The following is an 11,367-nucleotide window of genomic DNA, read 5'->3' on the forward strand; positions in this document are numbered from 1 at the left end:
TGACCTGCCCAGTCAGGTGACCAAAATCACATCAGTGGCTTTTGTGTTCCTCTTTCCTCAGCACACTTTGTTTATGAAATGGACACCGATGCTCAGTGCTGGAGAGGAAATATTTACTTTTTGGTGTCTGTGAAAGCGACCTTTTCAAACCCCGGTAACTTTGCCTTCCATAAACTTATATACAAAAATTTACATGAAATACACTCTGTAAAACAAACAAACACACACACACACCCCAACCAACAAACTATTAAATGAGGACAAATTCAAATAAACACGTTTTACAAGGCACACTGAGCACAGTAATAACTTAACAAAAGCAAGAATAAAGGCCAAGAAAGCCACCTGCAAAATGTAATTTTTCATATGGTACAAGATATTTCAGTTGCATTTCCTTGGGTCAGCAGAAATATAGTACCTCTTAACCTCTTAACTGTCCTGCAACAGTATACTGAATAATTCACAGAATTTTAACACATCAAGCCTGATCCTTATGATCCTTATCTCTGGGTTTTTGAGCTGAATGGCTCCACAGAAGGTATCCCACAAAGGACTGGGAAAAAAATTCAAGATGGAAGGTGAGACCTCTCCTGTTTTGCATCAAAAAGCCACAGATTAGCTCTTAGTTTCAACACAATTTTCTGTAGAATGTGGGAAAGAAAAATCCTGAAAACACCTAAATACCAACCTGGTCCAGCCCTGCTCACACCAGCCTGTGGAATCTGATATAATCAAAGAATGGTGTGAGGCTTTCTACAGGTTGGAAGATGACTTTGGAGCTATAAATAGTAACCAGCACATTTAACACCCAAACACCTTTAAACAGCTTGTCTTTAAGGCAAATCAAACAATTAACAACTACATTAAAACCAATAAAATTATACCAACAAAACCAAGTTAGAGAAAATGCGTTAACTTACTGAATCCAGAAAGCAGAGATAGGCTCCTGAGCTCTGAATTACTGCTTGATTTTTAGCAAATCCAACTGTTGAGAAAACAAAGATAAAATTATGGGGTAGTTTTTCCACTGTTTTTTTTTAAATCTTACTATTGTCAGGAACAGGAAAGAAAATATGAGAATCGGTATCACAGAAAGTCCACGATTTTTCCATATTTAAAACAAGGTAATTTGTAAATATTTAAATAGGATGCCTACTTCAGTCTTCTTCTCTGAGTGATCATCAGCATTCTACCATCAAGCAGAATTAGAATACTTTTGCTGGCCCTCCATAAAGATATAATATGTAATACATATCTTGAGAAGTCCAGCTGTTTAGGTTTCACATCCAGAACCTCAAATCATTGAATCCCAGAATGGTTTGGGTTGGAGGGAACCTTTAAAGTCATCTAGCTGTTTAGGTTTCACATCCAGAACCTCAAATCATTGAATCCCAGAATGGTTTGGGTTGGAAGGAACTTAGTTCCACCCCCTGCAAAGAGCAGGTGCTGAAAACCCTTGGCTGTATAAACATTCATCTTTAAAGTCATAACAAATACCAACAAATCATAAAAGAGGCAAAGAAAGATCCAGAAACTGCTGTTCTTCCCATCAGGGGGACAGGTCCTCGGAAGGACTCAAAAATTAAGTTCTGTTCTGTGATGCTTGTTAAATATAAAGTTTGCAAACACAAAAACTTCAAGTGCCCTTTGTAATGGGAGGGGAGCCAAAGCATTATTCATTTATATGAATATATAAATATATAAAGCAGGACTGATTAGATATACACAAGGAGCACAAAGCTGGCTAATTTATACCATAACATCAAACACATCTGCAAGGCAGGAGAGATTACCTGGGATAATTTCTACTGGTAGACAAGGTCTACCTAAGAACATTCTGAATTCTTCTCCTGGGCAGCATTATATGAAAAGACCACACTGTATCCAGCATCATTCTGGAAAATTCTATATGAATTCCACTTGGTCACATATGTAACACTTCAGCTTTGAAGTATTTATGGAACCAATTCAGGGAATCCAGCAAAAGAGTGCCCTGACTTGCAAACCAAATGATGTGAAGATACACAATACAATAGGGGAGTTTTATTCTTTAATGGGAAAACTGGAAATGTAAAGCCAAAAAATCCCACCATGAAGCAGAGGAGAATAATTTTAACTAACATTATCCCCAAAGTTTCAGATTTTGCATTTGAAAAATGCAGACTTCTCTAATTCTCTACTCTTTTTATGTGATAAAGTTTAAGTTTGCTCAGGGAATAAATTTAACTGGGCTCAAAGGTTCCCTGAGCTGCAATGCACGTGCTCCTTGGCTATTTTGCTGAGTTGTCCAAGTACAGAAAAAGACTTATGACTGCATTTCTTGCTGCCTCCAAGGAACATTATGTCAACTACCACCAGAACACTACCAATAAAGTCTCTTCCTTATAACTCTGTTACTCTTATGTACTTTAATCCTCACCTTAATGTCTCTTCATCGTGGATTTCTTGGACTTATGATCTTACAGTTTAATTACCCACTACCTTTTATACACATATGAATATCTAATCTCACATATACAGTGACTCTCAGTCTCCTTCCTATTGGCAGTGAAAAAGCAGCTGGCAAAGACAGGAGCTGCCCCAACAGCAGAGCTGAATCCTGGCACGAGGAGTTTTAGTGGGAAACAACTGATTGCAGCTCAGCAGGTCTGGACATGCCAAGCCAGCAAAACCCCAATACTGAGGAGGTCCCTACTAAAGCAAGAGGTGAAAGAACAGGACAGAATTAAAATTTGCCCAACATCAAACAAATCAGCACCATCATACAGTTCATACTTTACAGCAATTACCAAGTGTAAAACAGCCTGTACTTACATTTCAATTAATTTCATTGCCATACCCCAATATTTCAGCCACCTTCAGCTGACAATAATGAAGGACAAAGAACCAAAATTGAAGGAAAAAAGTGAAGGAGACTCAAAAGCAACTACAAGATGACAATTTTTTACATGATAACTATCTTACTCTATGAACTTCTTGAAATATTTCAGATCTCATTTTCAAATAAACCACTTGAAATAAAATCATAAAATATCTAGTATTTGTTATGAGAGAGAGTTGGAAAATATTTCTTTCTCGGATTAAGACAGAACCATCCTGAAGCTTTCCAGCTATTTTTTAGAGAGGAGAGAAGAAAATACACATATTTCTTAAATTATTAATAAGGGAGATATAAATCCCCATAGAAGAAACAAGGCATTAAAAATTGCTTTGCCACAACAAATTCTATGTTTGGCATGAGTAAAAAAAAATATCTTTAATATTACTCTACTGAACAAAATGAAATGTTTGTGCCAGGTCTCTGAGTTTTGTAAGGCCTGCTTACTTGGTGAAAAGAGCCTGTTACCATGGTTACAGCCGTAAAAACTTAAGCCTCAGTGAGATATTAACATTCCTCACTCTTGGAAAGAAAAAGGTTTCCTTTTTTTAGGCAAGTGACCCTTTCTTTTTTTCTAGGTTCCCCCCCCCCTTTCTTTTACATGTTAGAAAAGAATCAGAAATAAATCCTAATCTTGTGTAAATAGTTGAAGATGTGAAGCCTGACTAGGACATTGTTTCTGTACCAAAGCATCTTCTTTTAAAGGCAAGACTCCTTACAGTTGTACCTAGTCCTTAACATAATAAAAGTAAATCACTGAAAGCAAACAAATACTATGGATTTCAAGTAACCTGCTCCTAAAATGTAACAACTGTGAAGGAAAGATGCCTTTGTTTTAATGGTGGCCTGAGAGTGACTTCCACATGAATGAGCTTTGTTTTTTCAGCACAGCTATGCATTTCATACTGTTATTTAAAACAATGCTCACAGCTGCATCCCCCATCCCCAATTAATTAAAGATCTGCTCAGGTTGCAGCTACACCAACGCTGAGAAATGCATGTTAAGCCAAAATATAACCTGACATATCCCTAATGGCACAATGTACTTGGAATTCACAACAGGAACTCATTTTTAGGTTCAGTTTCCTGAAGTGCAAAGGTGAACTGAAGTCAGAATTCTAACACAAGTTATTATCAGAGCATTGTGCCTGTGTGTTCTGGCAAACTAAAAACTAGTTTATACACAACTGATACAGCACTCTATAAGCAACAAGACTTTAGACATAGAAAATGTTTATAAAAATGGAAAAGATGTTACACAACACGATAGTATTAACAAAAACATTACTAATCAACAAAGTATCACAATTAACAACCTCTGGGATTATTCTTTGCTTTGAGAAATTGCAACCTTCTTAGCTTCTAGATCATCAACTACTAAGAGAAGTGAGATTTGAAAGGAGACTGATCACCCCCAGTGGAGGGAGGGGAAAAAAGAAGACAAATTTCCAGGAATACGAGTAATTCTTGACATTGCTCAATTCCAGCTGTATCAGCGGCCCAAAAGAGAAAAATTCCCTCTACAAACCCTGTCTGCCTTTTCTCATCACCAGCCCAATAATGCTAATATTGCAAGAGCTGCACTGTCAAAACAACACCAGTTCATGCTAGAGATACTAAGATACTAAAAATATTTATAGTAACAGTTATGCTGTGTTACTTCAGTATTGCTGGGTCTGACAGCTGTTTAAAACCAGCTGTAAAGTCTACAGTCAGATAAATGACAGTAAATAAAGCCCAGGGCCTATACCAGGTTGTAGATTAATTCAGTGCCCAAACTCCCAATTTATTTGCATGTTTCGACTGGGGATGAAAATTAAACCTCCTGAAACAGAACTGGGCTTTTGCATAGGAGGATCATTTTGAAGAGACTCTAATAAACTTTGGTTTCTTTCCACTTACAAAAAGGGCATTTAGTTAAAAAGCAGAAACTGTCCAGCTTTTGGTATTACGGTGTTTCCAAAGCGTGACTTCTAAGCGAGATGACTTGACAGACACAAATTCGGACCAGTTTTATAACAATTCCTCCCTGTCTACTCATTACAACAAAGTCCAGAATGACAGAAACATTAGTTCCAGAGCTCCCCCACAAAATGTGAGCACACTGTTCCTGCTTTGTCCTGCTGTTCTCCTCCACAGACATGATCTTCCAACTTCAGTGTCACTCAACGGCAGCTTCTTCAAAGAGCAACGGGCTTGTGTTTCTATTTTATGTTTTAGGAAGCTTTTGTGCTAAAAAACCCTAAAGATAAACCAACCAAATTAAGCAAAAGAAAATCTCTTGCAGAGATTTGTTTGTAATCTCCTGCAGTGGGTAAATGTGATTCACATGAGCATGTAAATCAACAGGGAATCACATCATACACGTATCTGGCAGCTCAGTAAACACACTGGGTTAGCCCTCTGAGTGAATACTTAGGAGTTTAGTGAGAGCTTTTAGCTCAATCAAAACTATTCTGAAACCTCTGTTTATATTTGATCATCAAAGGGATCAAAAATGTATTTTTTTTTCTATTTCAACGCCTATTTTACAAGACTGAAAGAAATGCATACACTTTTTAAATCTTCATGTACAAAATCTTACATTTCTTTTTTCTTAAAACCCATCTCCTGAAGACAAATCAGATATCAGAAAGCCACAGCAAAACTGTAAGCATTAACAACATTGTGTACACTACAATTAAACAAAATTCTTTTGCAGAGTAGAGCACAAGTGCTAAGCCAAGTTCTTCTTTCCTGGACATATAAACAAATTCTACACATCCCAAACCAACAGGGCCAAGTTCTAAATTGGAATGAGTTTTTGAAGGGAGAGCTCTGGAAAACAACGTGGCTTTTTTCCATTGCAATGCAAATGGCTACAAAGACACTTCTCAAACTAAAACCCAGAAAGTGCCTGCAATAAAAATCTAATTCTCACAAAATCTCTATTAAGCTACATACCACCTCGAGGTTCAGCTGAATCATTACTCCCAATGATTACTGGAATACCAACTTCTTCCAACTTGATCTTCCATTTTTCAATTATTTCAGCTGACCCATCCTAGAAAAAATAATGTCATAGATGCAGCTATTTCAGTTTTTATGGTGAACTAAACCAAAAATTCCTGTCAGAGACAGCTTTTACTTGGACACTATTTTAAGGAAGGTCTGAAACATACCTTACTGGCATCATTAAAAATTGACAGCTCCAGGGTTCCTTCAAAATCTTGTTCCCAAACTGACTTTAGGCATTCATCTAACCAGCATTCACTGTTGTGAACAGGCACAATGACAGACTACAAAAAAAACCAAACAAAAATCCACGTGCATGTCAGTAAGCACTATTTTTGTTTACTTACAGTATAAGAACATTTATTAAAAAGGGGAAGTGCCAGATCCTTCTGAAACTAACTTTCACCAAAAAAACTCATCTTAAAAACATGCAGGCAAAGAACCTTTATTTTCATTATAAATATATGATTTGCTTTTTGCTCTATCGAAGTTTTTTTAAAAATTAAAAGTTCTACAAGATGCTTTTGGCAGAAGTCCAATGAAACAGGAGAGGCCACTGAACCAAATCCACTAAAAAAAGCCATCAGTAACACCATCCTAACCTATTCATGGTTTTCCTGCATTTCTTAAGACACTCTTTACTTCTGTCTTCCATATATATATTATTCTTTAATTTTTCTTTAAACACACTACCTAATTGGAGATGTTCAAATATGCAGCCTGGACCTTTGGGCTCTAGCCAAGTTTCTAAAAATTATTCAATCTACAAGTGCTCTTAAGCACATCAGAAGTTGCTGTATGATGTAGTTCCATACTCTGCCATCCCAATTGCAGCTTCTCCTCCTACAGCCTCTTGGTTCAGACGTGCACACAAAACAGGAAAACCCATCTGAGACATTTTAAAGTTGGTTAGAAATCAGAGACGAGGGGTTTCTCTGTTCAGTTACTCCCCACCATTCTAATTATCCCCAAAAAGCCAACAACCCCCAAAATTCTGGAAAAAAAAAAAAAAGAACATATTCCTTTCACAGAATTCCAAGTGCTGAGGAATTAGCCCAGTAATACACTGGCTATGTTTGTAAAGGGAGAGCCCAAGCCTGTACCTGTTAAAATTGCTGATAGATGAGGAACTTAAGGGCCTAAGTAACTCATAAAAAGTCTCAGGGGACATTTCAAGAAGTCCCTAGAAACAGAACTTAAACTCCTTATTGTGTGGGGTAACCATAAACACATGGTTGGAAGAAAGAGAGGATTAGTCCCTATTGTGAGCAGGCGAGAACCTCAGGAAACAAAATACTGGAGGGATCCTGAAATTGAATTATTCACGATTTAGTGCCATGTGAGCACATGTAAATCGTGTGGATACACACAGATGAATATATTAGTAGGCAGATTTTTAAACACTGAGGAGCACAGGTAGGACAGAGCAGGATGTATGGGACAATAATTAACAACATTTCACCGCCAAATAAAATAGTAAACCTGTCTAAAAAGAATGAACCTCCTGATCTTTGGCAGGATGATGTAGCAGGTGAAAGGGCTAGTTAAATGAAGTAGAAAGAAAACTTCCTAAAATTTTAAGCAAAGCAGGCCTTTGACTTGTGTTTTGGAGAGATAAATAAATAAAATAAGGAGAAACAAAAAAAAAAAAAAGAGAGAAATTGATTACCCAACAATTATAACACACAGACAAAAAAGGTTATTTCAGAACTGTCTCTGATTAGTACTTTGAGACTACAAAATAGCCACAAATCTGAGATTCTAAACTAATATTCAATTTACTCAGGATTTTAATATCCTTTGTGTCAAGATGGCAATTAAAATACAACCTTATGCATTCATGAATAAGGTACACACATTAACGAATCTAACACACTTATTCAGGAAAAAAGGGCTCCACAACTCTTTCAATGACAACATAAATTTGCTACTATTTTGTACATCCAGAAAAATCAGTTATTTTTTGTTTTCTGATTCACTCAGTAAAAATTTGACTACACCATCACAAATGAGCTTGCCGTTGGCTTGAGAACTGGAACTTCTTTGCTTTTTTTCCACAGTGAACTCCTGTTTTAAGTCAGAACAGCAGTGCAAAATAGCAAGATGATGTTTGACCTCCCTGTTCAGTTTGAACTGAAAGCAGAAAAACCCAGTACTTATATACAGCACACATAAAACACCCATAAACACCTGCTGGCACTGAGGTGCTCTGAACTCGACATAATAACACATAATACATTATTATGCTCCTGAGCACATTACTGAGAGCAAATTCTTCTTCCACAGAACTATGCCCACCATGCAGAGCTGCCAAACTAAGGTACAGAGCTGAACTGCTGATGACACCTCTGTGTAAAACCTGAAAAAACAACAAATCCACACAAATAACTGCACTCAGAGATATGATTAATGTACCAGAGCACTGCTGATGTTGTACACTGGAGTTTCCTCAGGTTCCACCATTCTTGCTCAGCTTACTGGTTTCTGTGTATACTTTTATTTTAGGCCAAGGATGAATCAAAAATCTAAACTTTCATTTCTCCCTAGTCCATTACTACATTTGCACTCTGGCTTAAGTGTTGCAGTTGGCACCTGTGCTGAACTGGGCAGTCGTAAATTGGCCTTTATCTTCCTGTGTCACAACACTTCAACCTCCCTGGATCATTTAAAGAGGGAAAAACATGAACCAGGGCACTATTTCACTTACTTTGCATTCTCATGGCAAAAATACCACCTGGTAGTAACGTCAAGAAACTGTGTGTGCTTCTTCTGTCCCAAAACAACATCAACTACAGTTCTATCACTGCTGACAAATCCCATCTCCAGGGAGAAATACAAACCTTGCTAAGGAAATCACTAAAAGCAGGGATAAGGGAGACCTGGAATACAGTTTTCCCAGTGTCCTTTTGCTGCAGCTTATGCCAGCATTCCCAATTCCAGCACAGGTGATTTATTCCAGTTCTCTTTTCATATATTTGAAGACTGTTACCATAATAGTGAACTACAGAAATACGTGTAAAGCTCTCAAATTAATTTTGAGTATTTGGGACATAAATTGCAAACAACTAACGTGTTTCTATCAATATAAGATCATCTGAGTGGTGACTGAGTCACAATGACCATTTCATTAGCTGGGACTGATTTACAGCAGCATCAGCAGAGGAGGAGTTTCATGGCCTATGAGCCAAGTGCGACTCTTAAAACACAGAGCTGTGAATCAAACCTGGATTTGAGCATTGTGACACTGCCTGGGTTTCCCTGAACTTCTAGAGTGAGATCTGAAGTGATTTTGGCTATTTTTAGCCATGTAGTTTTGCTATCACTGAGCTGAAGAACAATTCTTGGTTTTGCTGCAAAGTGATTTTTGTATGGCAAAAATGACCCAGTGTGAAATGGGTGACAAGTGTTTCAATCCCCCTTCGTCCACAGATGTATCACTCAGCCCCAAAACTCCCTCCCCTCCCTCAGCTAGACCACTGAAAAACAAAACATCAGTCACAAAACTGAAGAGGTTTTAAATAAACTCATTGAAAGGTGAGGTTTTAAATAAAAATAAAGTTGTCAGAAACTGTGCAGCTGAATGTATTGTGATGTTTTTGGTCTTACCACCAAGAGTATGGATGACAAACATCTCCAAAGGGAAAACTTTGAGTTCCCACCAATTTCAGTTCAAGCAGGCTCCTACCTGCCCCTGTATCTCAGTGTGGAAAATAACTTTGGAAAAGCATTTTAACCCTGCTGAAAATGTAGACAAGTCGTAACTGCTATTTTTCAATGAAGTTTTCCTACGAGCCATTATTCCAAACTATTTCCAAACTCAGGGCTGTTGGTGGAAACACAGCAGCTTTGTCAAACCTCATATACGGGAGACTTTAAATTAAATTAACTTCAATTAACCCAGAGAGATTTTCAGGCCACAGACTTTGACCTGCCTTTAGGATCTGAGACTCTGTGATGTTGTTCATCATTTTTACTTGCCTGTTGATTTGTGTGTTATTATTTTTCAGGCATTTGCCAGACTAACCTTACATTGTTGCCAAACTCCATCAACTGTGTGTGTATAAATTTAACAGATGTAATAGACATATAAATGTTTGTGTATGCTTTACTTATATATAAATTTTTATATTATATATACTTTTGACAGATATGTATAATTTTAATAAATGTAATAACAAAACAAATGTTTTTATATATCTTTATTATACCATTTCTACAGATATGTATAAATTTAATAAATTTAACAGCAAAACTAATCTTTATATATATCTTTATTATATACTGTCTACAGATATGTATAAATTTAACAAATGTAACAGCAAAATTAATCTTTATATATATCTTTATTATATATGGATACATGTAGATATATAGAGACATAGATATACATATAGATATTTATATTTACATATATCACATATAGATAGATATCTCTATATGGATATATCTATATATTATATATAGATAGAGATGTATATTATATATAGATATATAGATATCTATATAGACAGATATCTCTATATAGATAGATATCTCTATATAGATAAATAACTAACATAGATATATACATATATTATAGGTAGATATATATCTATACAAACATATATTTTAATAAACATCTAGAAGTATCATATATCAATAACATACTTTCCCACCTGTCCTCTAACCACATTTTTTACTTGCAACTCTCCAGCCTGCACCTGATCCAAAACGCTGTGTTCAGCACTTTAAAAAAAAAAATTCGTAATACCCTTTAATAATCACTATTGTATAGTTATATATGTATTTGTATATATATTTATATATTGTTATATAGAGACATAGAGAGGAGATAGAGACATATATAGAGATGTGATATATAGATATTTATATATTTTTATATTTATATTTAATATATATTTACATATAATTTATATATTTAATATATATATAAAAATATTTTGTTGCGGTGAATAACCAAAGCAGGAAGCGTTGCAGGAATATTTCCCCACTCTCTCTCCCATCCCCGTGCCCCACCTGCGGTGCCGCAGACCCCGACCGGGGGGAGCCCCGGCCCGCCCTCACCCCCTCACCCGGGGATCCCCGGCCCTGCCCCACCGCCCCCGGCCCTCACGTACCACCTGCACGGGGGGCTTGGGGGTCCCCCCCCGGGCCCGGCCCTGCCCCACCGCCCCCGGCCCTCACGTACCACCTGCACAGGGGGCTTGGGGGTCCCCCCCGGGCCCGGCCCCGCCATCGCTCCCGGGGCCGAGGAGGAGGAACAACCACAGAGACGGGCCGGGAGCGGCCGGAAGTGACAGCGCCGCCCGCGGCCGGGAGGGCCCGGGAGAGCCCCGGCCCGGAACGGGACACTGGGATTGGGAAGAGACCCTGAGCTTTTGAAGGGACCTTTGGCTTTGGAAGGGACCCTGGGCCTTGGAAGGGACCCTTGGCTTTGGAAGGGACCCTGGGCCTTGGAAGGGACCCTTGGCCTGGGAAGGGACTCTTGGCTTGGG

The 11,367-nt window shown here is 37.8% G+C and overlaps 1 protein-coding gene across 1 annotated transcript in view; it reads right to left on the minus strand.

Moving 5' to 3' along the window:
- Nucleotides 1-11,144, minus strand: part of B3GNTL1 (UDP-GlcNAc:betaGal beta-1,3-N-acetylglucosaminyltransferase like 1) — a 112,801-nt gene extending 101,657 nt beyond the window's left edge. The window contains exons 1-4 of the mRNA XM_051797543.1: nt 11,061-11,144; nt 6,040-6,156; nt 5,822-5,921; nt 921-985 (exon numbers count right to left, since the gene is read on the minus strand). Coding sequence (XP_051653503.1) covers nt 921-985; nt 5,822-5,921; nt 6,040-6,156; nt 11,061-11,108 — 330 coding nt within the window. The 5' untranslated portion in view covers nt 11,109-11,144. The remainder of the gene's footprint in view (nt 1-920; nt 986-5,821; nt 5,922-6,039; nt 6,157-11,060) is intronic.
- Between the last annotated feature and the right edge of the window lie 223 nt (nt 11,145-11,367).

The sequence above is a fragment of the Manacus candei genome, unplaced genomic scaffold (assembly GCF_025592945.1).
Source record: "Manacus candei isolate 608988 ecotype Guabito, Panama unplaced genomic scaffold, ASM2559294v1 h1tg000047l, whole genome shotgun sequence".
Classification (NCBI taxonomy): Eukaryota; Metazoa; Chordata; class Aves; order Passeriformes; family Pipridae; genus Manacus; species Manacus candei.